The 18,667-nt window shown below is 21.9% G+C and overlaps 2 protein-coding genes across 3 annotated transcripts; one reads left to right on the top strand and one right to left on the bottom strand.

The window, feature by feature from the left end:
• Window positions 1-657: 657 nt before the first annotated feature.
• LOC122503981 (ATP-dependent zinc metalloprotease YME1L) lies at window positions 658-11,026 on the bottom strand. Of its 2 annotated transcripts, none has more exons than XM_043614793.1 (12): window positions 10,756-11,026; window positions 8,418-8,540; window positions 7,585-7,986; window positions 6,846-7,080; window positions 6,590-6,687; window positions 6,133-6,376; window positions 4,857-4,989; window positions 4,355-4,592; window positions 3,940-4,179; window positions 1,943-2,089; window positions 1,571-1,696; window positions 658-1,351 (listed from the first exon to the last, which is right to left on the bottom strand). In XM_043614793.1, exons 1-12 carry the CDS (start codon window positions 10,780-10,782, stop codon window positions 1,133-1,135), a joined length of 2,232 nt encoding a protein of 743 aa, XP_043470728.1. In that variant the 5' UTR covers window positions 10,783-11,026; the 3' UTR covers window positions 658-1,132. The 2 variants fall into 2 exon arrangements, with proteins under 2 accessions (XP_043470728.1, XP_043470729.1); XM_043614794.1 differs by having other exon boundaries at window positions 6,858-7,080; window positions 10,756-11,025.
• Window positions 11,027-11,293: 267 nt separating this feature from the next.
• LOC122503982 (40S ribosomal protein S8) lies at window positions 11,294-15,566 on the top strand. Its single transcript, XM_043614795.1, has 5 exons — window positions 11,294-11,413; window positions 12,335-12,465; window positions 14,670-14,921; window positions 15,110-15,239; window positions 15,415-15,566. The coding sequence occupies exons 1-5, from the start codon at window positions 11,410-11,412 to the stop codon at window positions 15,522-15,524; spliced, it is 627 nt and encodes a 208-aa protein (XP_043470730.1). The 5' UTR covers window positions 11,294-11,409; the 3' UTR covers window positions 15,525-15,566.
• The last annotated feature ends 3,101 nt before the right edge of the window (window positions 15,567-18,667 follow it).

Genomic DNA, 18,667 nt, shown 5'->3' with positions numbered 1-18,667 from the left:
AATACTTTGCAAATATTCAATTATATTTGAATAAATAATAAAAATTTCACAAGATTTCAATTATTTGAAGGACAGTTTTCAAGAAAATTTCTCTAAAGAATTCAATTATTTCAAAAAAAAAAAAAAATTTATAGTTGTCTTCATAAGAATTCGATTATTTAAAAAGATTTAATAAAGTTCTTCGTAAGAATTCAATTATTTTTGAAAATTGTAATAAAAATCGTTCCAAAATTTCAATTATATTTTCATAATTAATCAAATTTTCCAAGGATTTCAATTATTTTACATATAGTTTTCAAAAAAATTTCTGTAAAGAATTTAATTATTATTTAAAAACAATTTTATGAAAGTCTTCACAAGAATTCAATTGTTTTAAAAACTTTAATAAAATTCTTCGCAAGAATGCAATTATTTTAAAAATTTTTAATAAAATTCTTTGCAAAAATTAAATTATTTTCATAAATAATAAAATTTTACCAGGTATTCAATTATTTGAAAGACAATTTATTTAAGTCTCAGCCTTCAATCACAATTATTATTTAAAAAAGGTAAAATTAAAAACAAACGAAAATTTCGAAAATTCTTGACAATAAATACAATCCACACTTTCAAAAATACGAAATATGTGTCAAAACAAATTCGAAATATCGTCTATAATATTTTTTCCGATTTTTTTATTCAATTCTCTTTCTTTCTCTTTTTTTTGTCTCTCATATCAATTAACAGTGAAGGGAAGATTTTTTTTTTTTTTGACGTTAATATTAAGATTTACAATCTTCCGGGAATTCTTTTTCTTATTTACCTTCTAGTCACTTTAAAAATGATAAAAACTCACACACGTCGAACGTCGTTATTTTTTTTAAAGAGAAAAATAAAAGAAAAAAAAATTTTTTAATTCTTTTTCTCCGCTTTTTTCTTTTTTTTTATCTAGACTGCAAAAGTTGTTTCTATTTTTTTTTTTTTTTGTAAGTCTCGAGTATTAAGAAAAGAGAGAAATTTTCTTTTTCTGGGAAAAAAAGTAAACTTTTACAGTCTAGGGTAGAAAATAATTATACTGTACAGAAATTGAAATTTATATAATAATAATAATAATAGTAATTAGCAATAATAATAATAATCGAACCTAAAGTAGTTAAAGAATATTTTTTTGTATATCGACGGGTTCTTCTTTAAGATTACGTTCGAGTTTCGCTGGTAAATTAGAAGCCATTTGAACTTTCATTTTTTTACCCTCGAGAAGATTTTTCACATCATCAAAGTCCAATGTCTCGTATTTTAAAAGTGCCTCACTCAACATTGTCAATTCCTTCGAGTGTTCTTTTAAAATTGTTTTTGCTCGTTCGTACGATTCCTGAAAAAAAATATACTTTATCAAATAACAAATTTCTCTTTATAGAAAAAAATACAATAAAAAAATACAATCATGTTTTGAAAATATTTTGAAAATATCATAATTTGGAAAATTATGATTAAAATTTAAAATTATTATTCAAAAAAAGAAAATTTTCGTTTTTGTAATATTTGAATTGGAAATTCAAAAAAAAGAAGAAAACAAAAGAAGAAATATTACCTGGAGAATTAATTTCACTTCCTCGTTGACAATATCGTTTGATTTATCTTTGGCGATAACTCGGAAGCCAAATTTCGACGACATTCCATAAGTCATTACCATGCGTTCTGCAATTTTATTCGCATTCTACGAAAATAGAAATACAATATTATTAAAATTCAAGTTTCAATTGGAAATTTAGTTTTAAAAAGTTTTTCAATTTTTTATTTAAATTTTTCAAATTTTAGATTTTAGTCTTATTTTAATAAGAGTTTAAATTTTTTAATTTTAGAATTAAGAGTCTTATTAAAAATTAAAATAAGACTTTAAACTCTAAAATTGAAAAACTTGAATTTAAAATAAATTTTAATTGTGGGAATATTTTTTTTTTACCATTAAGTCACCGGAGCATCCGACCGTCACTTTATCCAAGCCAAAAACTAATTCCTCAGCGACGCGTCCACCCATCATGCAATCCAAATCAGCCAATAATTCGCGCTTTGTGTAACTATTAATTTCCCTCCTCGGCAAATAGGAAGTCTGGAAAATGAGATTTTCTTTCAATAAATTGAAATGTTTTTAATAAGAAAAATAAATAAATAAAACAGGATAAACAAAAATATTTAAAAACAATTTTTGAATGATAATAAAATTCTTCACAAGAATCAAATCAAATCAAATCAATCATTTTCAACACAATTTTAATAAAATTTCTCTAAAGAATACAATTATTTAAAAAGAAAATATTAATTAAATTCGATTAGTTGCAAGAGATTTAATAAAAATTCAATTATTTTCAACAAATTGTGATAAAAAAATTCTTCGAAACAATTCAATTATTTTTATAAATTTGTAAAATTCTTGGCAAGAATTCAATTATTTTTGTAAATAATAAAATTTTTCTGAGAAATTCAATTATTTTCAATACAATTTTAATAAAATTTCTATATGGAAAAAATTCAATTATATTCAAGATAATTTTAATAAAATTTCTCTGACAGGTTCAATTATTTTTAAAAATTGTAATTTAAATTTTTCTAAACAATTCAATTGTTCTCAAAAGTTTTTAATAAAATTCTTTGCAAAAATTTCAATTATTTTCAAAATTTTCAAGTAAAATTATTTTAAATAATTAAATTATTTTTATTAACATTAATGAAATTTTCCTTTAAGAAAAAAATATATATATAATTATTTACAAAAACTAATAAAATTGTTTAAAAGAATTTAATTTTCTAAGGATAATTTTAATATAATTTAATAGGAAAATTGTTAATTACAATTAATAAAAAACAGGATTATTTTAAAAACTTAAAAGAAATTCTTCTTAAAATTCAATTATTTTCAAAATTTTCAAGTAAAAATTGTTTTAAAAAAATTTCATTATTTTCAAGAATGTTGAAACAAATTTTTCAAAACAATTCAATTATTTTAAAGAATTTTAATAAAAATCTTGCCAAGAATTAAATCATTTTTAACCTACAATTTTAATTATATTTTCTCGAAAGAATTCAATTATTATTGAAAAAAATGTTGATAAAATTCTTAAAATGAATTTCATTATTTTCAAATTTATTTATAAATACTTTAGAAGAATTTATTGATTTTCAGTACATCGAAAATTCAATTATTTCTGAAAATAATTGAATTTTTGAATAGAATTTTCTTAAAACCTTTTTAAATAATTGAATCCCTGCAAAAAAAAAATTTATTATTTCTGCAAATTATTGTATTTTTTGCAAAATTTTCAAAAATAATTGAATTTTGGAGAAGAATTTTACAAAAATTATAATTTAAAATAATTTGAATTCCTGTGAAAAATTTACTATTTATTGATAATATTTGTATTCTTTAGAAGAATTTAAAAAAAAAAAGTTTAAAAATAATTGAATTTTTCCAGGAATTCAATTAAAATTGTATTTAAAATAATTGAATTCCAATGAAAATTTCGTTATTTTTAAAAATAATTTAATTCTTGAATTGGATTTTATTAAAAGTTTTTTTAAATAATTGAAATCCTGTGAAAAATTACAATTATTTTTTAAAATAACTTAATTTCCTCTTAGAATTTTTACAAGATTTTAAAAAATAATTTAAATTTTCGAAGAAGAAATCAATTGAAATTGTATTAAAAATAAGTGAAATCTTGAAATATTTTTAAATATTGATAAATATTTAAAAATATTAATTCAATATTTTTGGAAGCCATAAAATTATATAAATAAAAGATGTTTTGATTCTTCTGTTTGGCCTAATGGCTTAATAAGCCATTAGGCCAAACAGAAGAATCAAAACATCTTTTATTTATATTTAAAAATATTGTTAAATATTTTTAAATATTTAAAAAATTAAGCAAATAAATAAATTTAAAAAACGAAAAAAACACTCACGTGTCCTAAAGTGCCAGCTCGTGGTACGATTGTCACTTTATGCAAATTATTTGCATTTTTATTATAATAGGCAACAATTGCGTGTCCACTCTCGTGACAAGCGACCATCTTATTCATCTCCTTATCAATTTCCTTTCGATGCTCAAGGCCCATTATTATTTTATCCCTCGCGTACAACAAATCGTCCATTGTCACTTTATCACCATTGAGCAGTGCCGCTCTTAAAGCCGCTTGATTTACCTACAAAATAATTCAAATTATAAATAAGAATAAATAAAAGAAACGATTCAGAAAAAAGAAATAAATAAATAATTTTTACTATGAAGAGAAAAGCGAATTATTTTCAATGAAAAAAAAAGAAGAAAAGAAAATTAGTGTGAAATTTTTGAAAAATAAAAGATGTTCTCTCTCTCACCAAATTTGAAATATCAGCGCCTGTAAATCCTATTGTACTTTTCACCAGAGTCGTTAAATCCACCTCGCTGTGAATTATTTTCGATAAATAAAGTCTTAATATTTCATTTCGCCCGCTGAAATTTGGTTTGTCAATGTGTATTTGAACATCAAAACGTCCGGGTCTCAATAATGCTGAATCCAATTGATTTGGACGATTTGTCGCTCCCAATACAATTACACCTTCGTTTTGATGAAAACTGTAAAATTACGTCGGTTTTTATATGAGAAAATCAAATTAAATTTTAAACATTTAATTATACATGAAAAAATTTTGGTTTTTACTCAAAACTAAAATATACCTACTTTCTTTTAAAATAAAAAATATACTCTTTTTCATAAATAAATAAGAAAAAAGAAAAAAGCTATTATTACCAAAAGAAAATACAAATAAAAAAATTTATTTCTAAGAAAAAAAAATTTTTTTAATTAAATTCGTTTGAATAAATAAATAAAAATATTACCCATCCATTTCTGAAAGTAGTTGATTAATCGTCTGATTCGCGTATGGATGGAGCGCGGATGTTGTACGATGCGAACCCACCGAGTCAATTTCGTCAATGAAAATCACACACGGTGCTCGCTCCTTTGCAGCTTCTAAAAATATTATATTTCATTTTTATTCCTTTGCTTTCATAATCCTGAGCTTGTTAATTAATTAATTCGATTGTTAATGTTAATAAACTATTGTTAATTATTTTGTGTAAGAAAAATTTTAAAGTTAAACAACAAAAATTGGAAAAATTAATTTGAAAAAAAAAACAATAAGAAATAATTATAATGTTCTTTTAATAATATTTTCACAATTTTTAGTTAGAATTCTTCGAAAATTCGATTAATTTATAAAAATAATTTTTGAAAATAAAAAAAAAAAATGGTATTAAATATAAAATTTTTAAATAAAATATAAACAATAAATTTGACAAAATTTCCAATTGAATCAAAATTTAAATAAATATTTTTAATTTTTAAGAGAATTTCCCTATATTTGAAAAAAATTTATTTAAAATTTTTCAAAAGATTAATTTTTGTATATAATTTCTAAATTACATTATTTTTAGTGGAATAATTTTTGTTCATTAAATATATAAATTCTTTCTTTCTTTTTTCCCCTAGAATTAAAGTATCAAATAATTTTAATTTAAAAGCTTTTTGAATAATTGAATTATTTTGAAGAATTTCTTTGAAATTTTTTTTAAAATATTCGATTTTGTTGAAAAATTTGTAATTAATAATTTTATTATTAAAGTTTATTAAAATATTGTTAAAAAAATTGAATTCTTTTAAAGAATTTTGTCAGATTTTTCCAAAATATTTAAAATTGTTTGACTAAATTCTAAACTAATTTTTTTTTAATTGAAAATTTAGTTTTTATTTAAATTTTGAAATTAATTAAATTTTATCAAGAAAATTTCTCTTAATTTTTAAAAACAATCGTTTTTGTTAATAATTGTAATTAAAAAATTGAATTCCTTATAATAATTTTTTTTTAGTAATATAAATAATAAAAATTCTTGTGAAGAATTTTATTAAAAAATTCTTTTGAAAATAATTTTTAATTCTTTTAAATAATTTTATTAAAATTTTTAAAAATTGATTTTTTTTTCGAGAACGTTATTAAAATTTATTAAAATTATATTGAAAATAATTGAATTCTTGAGAAGAAATAAGACTATTTAACTTATTTTTTTATTGCCTGGTTGATTTTGCCAATAATCATTGACTCCCGATTATACTTACTAAACAATTCACGAACTCGTTTCGCACCCTGGCCAACGAGAATTTCGTCGAATTCCGAGCCGGCCACGTGGAAAAATGGAACTCCCGCTTCGCCCGCAACTGCTCTGGCTATTAATGTTTTTCCCGTTCCCGGAACACCCGAGAGTAAAACACCTTTTGGCAATTTACCCCCAAGTGCCGTGAATTTCGCCGGATTCTTTAAGTATTCAATCACATTCGCCAATTCTGATTTTGCCTCTTCAATCTAAAACACAATTTTTCTAATTTCAATAGTAATTCTTTTTCTCTTCAATACAATAAATAAAATCTAGTAATTAAGCAACAAAAAATTTAAAAAAAAATTAATTTAAAAACTTAAAAGTTTAATATATAATTAATTTAATTAATTTAAAAACCTAAAAGTTTAATATAATTAATTTAATTAATTGAAAAATTTAATTTCAAAAAAATTACATACGCCTTTCACATCCAAAAAAGTGACATTAACCATTTCGGCATCAATTTCCTGATGTTCACCAAATTGCATTCTAAATAATCCACCATTCGAGACACGTACTAAAAAAAGAAAATTAAAAAGAAATTCAGATTTAAAATTGCATTACATTAAATGTTTAATATTATTTTTTGTTTATGAAATGAAGTGTGAGAATTTTAATAAATATGATTGAATTTTTTTTTTTTTTTTTTAAATGATGATGATAATAAATAGTTACGGATAGACGCGCCTAATAGAAAGAGAACTAAAAATGCTAATACAACAACAGCGACAAATGATTGTATTCCTTTGAATAATTGTTTCACTCGATTGGGATTTTTTCGCGATTGGCCCTCAACGAAACCCTCGGCAAATGCCAATTTAACACGTTCCTCTGGCGTTAAATCCTTTCTCGTTTCCCATGCACTTTCATTGAAATCTTTACGTTTTATATGTCGCCAAACTGCATCTTGCTGAAATAATTTAAAGAAAAAAAAAATTAATAATTATTACGTTGGAATTTGTAATTTTTGAAAATTATTTCAATTTAAAAATTTGAAAGTTAATTATATAAATATTTGTAATAAAAGTATTTAAAAAATGGATAATTTAAATTTTTTTACAAGTCTGGTAAACTTTTTAAATAGAATTTAAAACGTAAATTTTAAAAAAAAATTTGAAAAGTTAATTTTAATGAAAAAATTTTAAAAAGTTAATTTTATGAAAAAATTAAAATTATCGATTTTTATTTTTTTTAATTTTTGAATTGAAAGTTAATTCTATTTATAATAAAATGATAAAAAATGGATCATTTTAATTTTTTCTAAGTCCATTATCCTTTTTAAATAGAATTTAAAAAGTATGTTTTTTGAAAAATTTAAAAAGTACAAATTTAAAAAAAATTTTATAAAGTAAATTTAAGAAAACTTTTAAAAAATAAATTTTTTAAAACTTAAAAAAATGCATTGTTTGAATACCGAATTATCAGGATTAGTTGTGATCCACTTTAAAAGCCTGGCGGTAATTGATGTTTTATTGCCCTCATCATTTTGAATATTACGTTGTGTTTTAAAACCACGAATTTGAACATCGAGAAATGATGTTTGTCCAACGCGTATTAAGCCACAATTTGATTTAAACGACATAAATGTTGTCGTATCATCATATTCTCTCAGACCTTGTTTATTTTCATTGAAATTTGATCCCGATATATAGGAAACATTCCATTTGTTTCGCTTTTTAATTCTCTTCTTAATTGTCACTTTAACATCGCCAATTTCCAATTCCCTCTCATTTCTGTCTTGTAATTTTAAAATATTTGGCAATTCAACCGCTGCTGTCAATATTTCGCCTGGCAATTCTGTACAATTTTTTTTCGCCTATAAAGAAAAATATTAATATTAATTAATTTAGAATAAAAATGATTTTTTAAATAATAATTTAGTTAAAATAATTTTTCTATGGGTTTCAGTTTAAAATTCTGAATTAAAACTAATAATAATTTACTTACTACTTTTCTTAATTTCAGTTAAAAGTTCTGAATTGTAATTAATAATAATAATTTTTAAAAATATTTTGAATAATAATAAAAATATTTTTAAAAAATGTTAAAAATGTTAAAAATGTTTTGAAAAATGTTTTGTTTTGTAAATAAGTGAAATTTATTGTTGATACAGATAAATATTTATCTGAATAAGGTAAAATATTTATTATTTATTATAAAAAATAAAATTAATTATTCAATTTTTTTCTATTTCGTTTTCTTTCTTATCAATTTTTTTTTTCGTTTGTTATTTAAAAAAAATTTTACCTCTAGAAAACTTTCTTGGCATAAAACGTCAGGAGCATTTGAAATTGGCTGATAAACACGAACTGCAATAGAAGACGATTTTGGTCTAAAACCATTTGTTAACTGCGTTAAATAATAGAGTGCCTGGAAAAATAAAGAAAAAATTAGTTTTTATTTAAAAAAATAAAATAACATTGCTTTTTTAATTATTTTTCGATAAAATATTTCTGTAAATTTTTTTTTTTTTTGATAAAAATTCGTAACAATAGATGATAATTGTATTTTTACTTATAACAATAAATAACAATTAATAATAAGAAAAAAGAATAATTAATAAGAAAAAATAATATAATAGTTGAAATAAAAAAAATTATTCTCAAAAATTCTAATAAAATTCTTTGAAGCAATTCAAATATTTAAAATTTTTTTTGAAAAATATTTCGCAAGAATTCAATTATTTTTAAAACTAATAAATTTTTTCACAGGAATTCAATTATGTAAAAAAAAAATTAATAAAATTCGTTGCGAAAATTGAATTATTTTCATAAATAATAAAATTCTTCTCAGGAATTCAATTATTTTCAATACAATTTTAAAAACTTTTAATAACTTTCTCGAAAAAAATAAATTTTTAACAATTTTAAAAAAATCTTCTCAGGAATTCAATTATTTCGTAAAAATTTTAATAAAATTTTCTATTTTCAATTATTAGCAAAAACAATTATTTTAAAAACTTGAGAAATTTTTTTGAAAAAAATCAAATAATTTCAAAATTTAAATAAAAAGTAAATTTTTAATTAAAATTTTCAAAAAAATTAGTTTACTTTTTAATAGATTTAACGAAATTATAGTCAAAAAAATTTTAATAAAATTTTTCACAAGAATTTTACTTGTTTTTATTAATTTTTTACTTACAATTATTAACAAAAACGATTATATTTTAAAAACTTGTGAGAATTTTTTTTTTTTTTGATAAAATTTAATAAATTTCAAAATTCAAACAAAAACTAAATTTTCAATTTAAATTTAAAAAAAAAATTAGTTTACTTTTAATAGATTTAAAGAATTTAGTCAAACAAATAAAATAATTTTCTCGAAAAATTTGATAAAACTTCTTCAGAAGAATTGAATTTTTTAAGAATATTTTAATAAACTTAAATAATAAAATTATTATTTACAAATTTTTAACAAAATCGATTATTTAAAAAAAATTCAAAGAAATTCTTAAAAAAAAAGTTCAAATATTTTTCCAAAAGTTTTAAGAAAATGTTTGGGAATTTAATTATTTTTAAAAATGTCGATAAAATATTCAATTTTAAGAAATAATCAATTATTCTATTAATTATTTTTGTATCTTAAAAATTAAAAATTATTTAAATATTTCGATTCAATTGGAAATTTAAGTCAAATTTAATAATAATAATAATTTATTATATTTTATTATAATATAATAATAATTTTTATATTTTAAACAATTTTTCGTAATTTTAGTTAAAATTTTTTAATAATAATAATAATAATAATTTTTATTTATTTATTTTTTAGTTATTTACTTAATTACATAAAAAAAAATAATTTTAATAATGTAAGTAAACATTATTTATATTTAGATTTTAGTTTTAATAATAATAATAATAAAAATAATAATATTAACTAATTCCATAAAATTGTTAAGGATGTGTGAAGGAGCTGATGAAATTGAAGAAAGCTTGGAGAAATTGCAGAGAAAAAAAATAATAATTAAGTAATAAATTGTAAAAAGTGTGAAAATTAAATTTGTTTATTATTTTAATAACAAATTATTAATTTAATACAGAAAATAGTAACAGTAGTATTACTATATTTACTGTATTCTAATAAATAAACATTTGAAAGGTTATAAGAAATTTCGCTGGCAAGGTTAAGTTAACATTTTTTGGCAACTGCTGTCAATGCCAAATATAATCTATTTAATAACAAATTCGCCATTATTTATTGCAATTTTTGAAAAATATTTTCTCTTCAACTATTTTTCAATCTTTTTTTAAATTATTTACATATTTTTAAAAACCAAAAAAAAACATTATAATCGAGAGAAAAAAAAATTTGACCCAAAAAAGTGAGGTTATATTTTTAGCATTATTTTCATTACGCGCAATTTAAAGAGAAAAAATGCGAAAAAATAAAGAATTTCGATTGTACTAATTAGATTTTGAGGTTAAAGTGAAAAAAATTGCAAATTCACATTTATCATTTCCTTGTGAGATAAGAATTATAATCTACATATTTTATCGATTCATGAAATGAATGTGAATGAATAATAATATCGAAAAAAATATAATTTCTTTTCTAGTATAAAAATTAGAATAAATTCACTTACTTGATTGTGTCCCTGGAACGAATACATTTTTCACTGTTATTTACAGTTTTTTTCCCCCTTTTTTCTTTTTTGTGTTTTCGTTTTTAATTAGACTATTTAGAAAGAAAATTTTGTTTCTCGTTTAAAAAAAAAATAAATAATTAAATAAAATTAACCCTATAAAAGTTTTAACTTGAAACTGTCAAAAAAAAAAAAAAAACACCGACACAAATTTCATCACAGATTGTTGAAGTGTCTCGTCGAACGACGTCGTCGTCGTAGGTCATCGTCGTAGACATTTGCTCGCGCACAAAATGAGCCGGAAATTAAAATATAAACTTTGGAGGGGGAGAATAATATTTGAATTTTCCCGCGTTTATTTTTGATGTTTTGTGTTATTTTCTTTTTTGTTGTTGTATTCTTATGGTAAAATTTATAAAGTTACGAATTTTTGTTTATTGCCCAAAAAATTATGAAGAGAAAGTGATATTTCTTTTTTTTTTTGTTTTTCGAATCATATTTTTCATATTTTCAACTGTTTCCGCTAAAAAATTTGTTGCGCGCCATCTACGAGCCAAGTGCAGCTAACTTCAGAGCAGAGAGCCGGACTTTTCGACTTTCGCATCTAGATAACATTTCTAGTTCGTGTTCTTTTTTCTTTTCACGTCAAGCACAATGGGTGAGTGTCGTTAATTTTTCCACATGTTTAAAATAATCGTTCAACATCGTTATATTTTTGATAAATTATTGAAAAATTTTATTTGCAAACATATTCTCCGTTTATTATTAACAAGTGTAGTGTTTTATTTGTGTTATTTTGATTGTGAATTTGTCGCGAAATGTTGAATCTCAATTTGAGTCAACGCTGCAACTCGTTTTACATGATGACAACAATTTTTTCAATATTTCAGGTTTATTTTCTATAAATACAATTTTGTTTTTGTTTTTATTTTCTAAATTTGGATATTTTTGTTTATTTTTGCCTGAGAATTGATTGAATTTTAGTTTAATTGAAAAATTTCCGTTTGTCAATTTTGTTTTGTGAAAAAGTGAGGTTAGGTTTCGAATAGACGAAAATTTATAAGTTTTTTTTCCGTGTATGGGAATAAAAAAGGTTTTGTCGAATGTAACTTTCGTTTTTTGGAAAATTCTTGAAATATTCGTAAATTGAAAAAAACGAAATGGCGATTTTGAAAATAGGAAAATTTTTTGCAGTATTTACTTTTTTCTGAACAAAAAAAAATTCTTTTACGAACGGAAAATTTTTGTGAATTTAATTTTTACGGAAAAATACTTTGAGATAAAATTTTTTCAATACGAAATTAATTTGTTGTTGATTGAATATAATTCCTACAAATTTATTTTAAAAAAACTCAATAAAATTTATTAATTTTATTGAATTTTTTTTAAAATAAATTTTTAGGGATTAAACTCTTTTTTTTTTACGAACATGATGAGCACCCTTACCTACTCAGAAATGAGAGTTGTTGATACTTTTCCCACAGCGTTCTGAAGTTTTTCTTTTAAAAAGAAAAAATAATTTTTCTAAAGAGAAAATTATTTTTCTGAAATTTGTTTTTTATAAAATTTATTTTTTAAGGTATTTCCCGTGATCACTGGCATAAAAGGCGTGCAACCGGTGGCAAAAGGAAGCCACTCAGAAAGAAGAGGAAGTTCGAGTTGGGACGTCCTGCAGCCAATACAAAACTTGGTCCTCAACGTATTCACACCGTAAGATCAATTTTCTTTCTTCTTTTATTTAAATATTTAAAATTAATATTATTTTTAAGAAATACTTGCCATTTTTACACATTTTTTGCTTTTTCCAGCTTTTTTATTTATTTATTTATTAATAAATATTTGTAAATAGAAACGTTTAAAGATATTAAATATTTATTAATAAATATAATAGGATAGAATAAGGTCACGATCAAAATATACATATTTTGTTAGACACAAAAGTTGTTGTCCAAAAACTTTTGTGTCTAAAATTTTTTTTACCAGATCTCCGATATTATGACTTTTTCAACTCCGAATTGAAAATAAATCATTTTTTCAAGTATTTTATTACACTTTTTGAAAATAACCTTCTAAAAAAATTTAATTGAAAATTTTGGAAATAATTGAATTCTCAAAAATTTTAATAAAAAATCTTCAAGTGTAATTAAAAAAATTTAATAAAAATGAAAATTAATGATAATTAGGTTGTAAAAATAATATTAAAATATTTTTGAAAAAACTAATTCTCAGAATTTTTTCATTCTAATTTTTTTAAGATTCAATTATTTTCAATATTTTCGATTACATATTTCCAAAAATTCAAATAGATACAAAAATATAACATTAAAATTTTTTAGAATCATTTTTAACATTTTGGAGAAAATAATCATATTCAAAATTTGTAATTAAAAAAATTATATTACAATATTTATAAACAATAAATTATTCAAAAATTTGATTATTTTCTTATATTTTTAAAAAAATTTTAAAAAGTATTTTCGAAGAACCTTATATAAATTTAAAATAATATAATTGATTTAAAGAATTTCAGTTAAAATTCAACAAAATAATTGAATTCTCGAAGAACTTAATGAAAGTTATTAAATATAATTCCGATTTAAAGAAAGATTTTTGGTTTAAAATTTTAAAAAATAATTGAATTTTCGAAGAATTTTATAGAAATTTAAAAAAATATAATTGATTTGAAGAATTTTAGTTAATAATTAAAGGATATAATTGAATTTTTCTATTTAAATAATTAAATTCTCGAAGAACGTAATGAAAATTTAAAAATTTAATTTAAAATTTAAAATTTTGGATAATAATTGAATTTTTGAAGAAATTTATAGAAAGTTAAAAAAAATATAATTGATTTGAAGAATTTTAGTTAAATATTCAAGAAAATAATTGAATTTTTGTATTTAAATAATTGAATTTTCGAAGAACTTTATAGAACATTTTAAAAAATATAATTGATTTAAAGAATTTTAGTTAAAAATTCAAGGAAATAATTCAATTTTCGAAGAACTTAATAAAAATAATTAAAAATAATTGATTTAAAGAAAGATTTTTTGGTTTAAAATTTTAAAAAATAATTGAATTTTCGAAGAATTTTATAGAAATTTTAAAAAATATAGTTGATTTAAAAAATTTTAGTTAAAAATTCAAGGAAATAATTGAATTTTCGAAGAACTTTAAATAAATTTAAAAAAAATATAATTGATTTAAAAAATTTTATTTAAAAGTTCAAGGAAATAATTGAATTCTCGAAGAACATAATGAAAATTATTAAAAATAATTGATTTAAAGAAAGATTTTTTGGTTCAAAATTTTAGAATTGAATTTTTGAAGTTACAGTAGCAATTTTTATATTTAAATAATTGAATTTTCGAAGAAGTTTGCGGAAATTTAAAAAAAATATAATTGATTTAAAGAATTTAAGTTAAAAATTTAAGGTAATAAATAAATTTTTGTATTTAAATAATTAAATTTTTGAAGAAGTTGAAAGTTATTTACCAATAATTGCTTTAGAGAAGAATGTTAATAGTCAAAAATTCTAGAAAATAAAATAATATAAATTCTTTTTTGTACTTTTCAACTATAATAAAACGACTTTTTACCCTTTAAAATCAATCCAAGGCCTGCTAATTACAGACGAAGTAAAATAGTGTAAAATTTGGCAAATAAAAAAAGTAAAAAAATTTTTTTTTTTAAATGATGAGTACCCTTACCTACTCAGAATATGAGATATGTTGATATTATTCCCACAGCGTACTGAGGATTTATTTCTTTTTACAATATATTTTTAATGTAAAAAGATTTGAATTAAAAAAAAAATAAAGAAACAAATTGTTTTTCGACAAAAATAATAATTATCTTTTTTTTTGTTTCTCTTTCATTTTTATTACGATTTCGTTGGATGGAAATAAAACAAGGTTCGTACACGCGGTGGCAACAAGAAATACAGAGCACTTCGTCTCGACACAGGAAACTTTGCCTGGGGTTCGGAGGGTCGTGCACGTAAAACACGTATCATTGATGTTGTATACAATGCATCTAATAACGAATTGGTGAGAACCAAAACTCTCGTTAAAAATGCAATTGTCACCATTGACGCCACACCATTCAGACAATGGTACGAGGCTCATTATGCCCTTCCTCTTGGACGCAAACGGGGCGCAAAATTGGTGAGAATTTTTGTATTTTTATTTCTTTTTTTGTATTTTTTTTATGTTTTTCCTTCACAATAAATGTATTATTATGTTTTATATTTTAGTAAAGTTTATTACAACGTATTTAGTAAGCTAACTTACTAATTACTTATTTAAATATAATTTATAAAATTTCAATAAGTTGTGTTTCTTTTACGAACTAGACCGAAGCTGAAGAGGAAATTTTGAATAAGAAGAGGTCGAAGAAATGCGAAGCTAAATACAAGTCGAGGCAAAAGTTCGCAAAAGTTGAACAGGCACTTGAGGATCAATTCGCCACCGGAAGAGTTCTCGGTAAGAAAATATGAATTACATTCTCATCAGTAATTAGAAGTTATTTTTTTTATAATCTATCAGTAAAAAAATGCTATTTCTGCTTTTTTCATTTTTTTTTAATAAAAGAAAATTTATTTTTGAAAATGTAAATGTTAGATTTTTCTGTTTAATTTATTAATTTTCCTTATTCAAGCTTGCGTTGCCAGTCGACCCGGACAATGCGGAAGAGCTGACGGTTATATTTTGGAAGGCAAAGAACTCGAATTCTACATGAGAAAGATTAAGAGCAAAAAAGCGAAGTAGATTTGTATACTTCAAAGGTGAATAAATTTAAATTTAAAGAAACCAATTGTATTTTATTTAATCCACAATTTTTCCTATCAAACTTTTTCCTTCTCCAAAAATTTCTTCTCCAATTTACAACAAAGCGAATTGTTCACCTTCATTCAGGGTAAGTTTTATTTTATTGGCTTTATGTTTTAAAGAATGTTTTGCTGTCGCTTGTTTCTTTTTCTCTTGCAGGGGAGTTTTTTTGTCAAGAAGGAAATATCAACTGTCTGGAGGATTCGACAATATTTCATGGACATTCATTTCATTCATTCATTTCATGGGCAATTTCAATGTTTTTTGTCAATTTCAAAGAAAGGGTATGACTGTATATTGAGAGGATTGTTTTAAGGTTTTATGTTTCTTTTAAATAATTGTTTTGTCTTGCATGATTTTATTTTATGTTGAAATGTGCATGATAAATGTAGTTAGAGTTTTTATTTTAAGCTGTGTTTTGGTAGTTTATTAATGCAAAAGAATTTAAGTTCAGTATTTTATTGTTTTGATACATTGCATTAAAAACAATAAAATACTGAAAAAAATCTACTTTACCGGCCGAGTGTTACTTGAAGATATTCAAAAGTTACTGCTTAGTTTCCTATGGTACTCGAAACTTTCTGGTTCTTAAAAAATACTAAAAAGAAACTTTTAAGTTATTCAAAGCTCTCTGGTTATTAAAAATCATTTAAAATTTTTTTTTATTTTAGGAAGGTATTTCGGTTTGTATGAAAAAATCAGACTACATTAAGCTTATGATTGGCTCTCTGAGCGACGTACTTATAAAGAAATCTCGACAAAAAGAGTTTTATCTAAATTACAATCAAGAACTTAAAAATTTAAGTGACAACAACGATTTTCTTAAACATAAATATCATAATAATCAGTTAACTATGACTAATACTTTGGAAAAATTTTATGGTTTACCAAAAATTCACAAAGACAACGCACATCTTGGACCAATTATTTTGGCCAAAATCACATACGAAGAGTTAAAAACTGCAATTTCATTCTCTACCAAAAGAGTTTTATCTAAATTACAATCAAGAACTTACAAAAAATTTAAAAAACAACTACGATTTTCTTAAACATAAATATCATAATAATCAGTTAACTATGACTAATACTTCTTTGGACAAATTTTATGGTTTACCAAAAATCCACAAAGACAACGCACATTTTGGACCAATTATTTTGTCCAAAATCACATACGAAGAGTTAAAAACTTCAATTTTATTCTCTTCCAAAATCTCAGGTAAACAATAGCTTTGAGTTAAAAGAAAGACAAAAATATTGCTACACTACAGAATTCTGTTTTACTTTCTCTTGATGTTAGTTCACTTTTCACGAATATTCCGTACGATTTAGTTATACAAAGCCTAGATAGAAGACACAATATTATTCACAATAATTGTAAGATTCCTTTTATTGATAATAATTCTAATTAATTTTTGTTTGACAATACATTTTTTGTTTTTGATGAAAACATTTATTAAACAAATTTATGGTACTCCGATTGATATACCAATAACGTCATGCAAAAGAACATTGTCTACAATTCTCTATTTTACTGTCTCACAAGTCCTCTCATAAAGAAAACATTAAACGAATTTTTAAAATTTTGCAAAAGAATTATTCTTTTGAAGTTATTCAAAAAAATATTTTAAAAAAACAATCGAATAATGTTGTTTGTAATTATCAGCAACTACCTAAAGTTTGTACTCCATTTAACAATATTTATTATATTGAATCGTTTATTTCGATAAGGACTCAACTCGGATTTTTTTTTAAATTTCACTTTTTTTCATTGACGTTTTCTTAAATACATCTGAAGTATTTTTAGCGGAGAAAAATAGATTAAAGTGTTTTTTCCTTTGACTTTTAACCTAAGTTTGATTTCTAACCTCATGCTGAATTGTTTTTGAGTTAAAAAAAAATTTAATACATTTTAAAATTAAATAAATAAATTGTTTATCGATAGTAAAACATTTAATTAATATTTTTTTATGATTAAAACGATTCAATTTTTTTTCGTGAATTTCGAAAAGGGCTCAACTCTGACAACTATAATATCAATTTTCTCCAACTCACTGTTATTGAGAAAGAATCAGACGGACAGTCAAATCAAAAGTTAGTCCAATGTCATAATTTTGTAACTTAAAAAGAAAAACGCAAATTAAATTTTAAATTCGTCTTGGTGGAAAGACGAAGAATTTAATTTTGAACATTTAAAACTATTGAAAGTTGCATTTGAATAAAAATTACAATTTTCTGTCAATAAGAAACATTTGTTAAATTTTAGGTTATGTTACTTAAATGATTTATTATTGACAAATAATTATAATTATTATTCAAATATAACTTTAAAATGTTCAAAATGTAGAAAATTAAATTCCTTATGCTTCTACTAAAAGGAATTTAAAATTTAATTTGATCTTTTATTTCAAAATACGAAATTATGACATTGGACTAACTTTTGTTCCGATTGTTTGTCGGATTCTTCCTTAAGGACAATTCTTTTATCATTTTGTCATATAAAATAGCATCCACATAGTTACTATGAAAAAAAGCTGGACTCTTTTAATTAAAACTGTTTAAAATGAACAGTTTTTTGTGTCTCCTGTAAAATTTCAAAAAACCGAGTTTGATCCATATCAATTTACAAAAAAATCCTTTAAATAAAAAAGATGATATAAAAAATCTTAATTTTCACTATTAAAATTTCTTCCGAAAAAAATAAATTAATTTCATTATTAAATTTTCATTTACTTTCGAGGACACTTCTTAAAAAAACGATTGATTTCTGAGATGATTTATATTAAATGCAATGATTTTACTTATAATAAGAAGAAAGATGTACAGTTTCTTAGTAATGCTTATTTTCCATTGCTTAATAAATTGAGGTAATGATTGTAATTCATAATATTTCAATTGCGGTTCATTGACCTTATTTTCCGTATAGGTATATAATGTGAAAATTGTCATCGACTTAGTTTGATTAATCACTTTTAACTTTAAAGTTATTGAAAGCTCTCTGGTTATTAAAAGCAATTTAAAATTTACTTTTAAGAAATTCAAAAATCTCTGGTTATTAAAAGACATAAAGTTAACTTTCACCTATT

The sequence above is a fragment of the Leptopilina heterotoma genome, unplaced genomic scaffold, assembly GCF_015476425.1.
Source record: "Leptopilina heterotoma isolate Lh14 unplaced genomic scaffold, ASM1547642v1 Lhet_275, whole genome shotgun sequence".
NCBI classification, from domain to species: Eukaryota; Metazoa; Arthropoda; class Insecta; order Hymenoptera; family Figitidae; genus Leptopilina; species Leptopilina heterotoma.
This window is presented reverse-complemented; position numbering and strand designations above follow the sequence as displayed.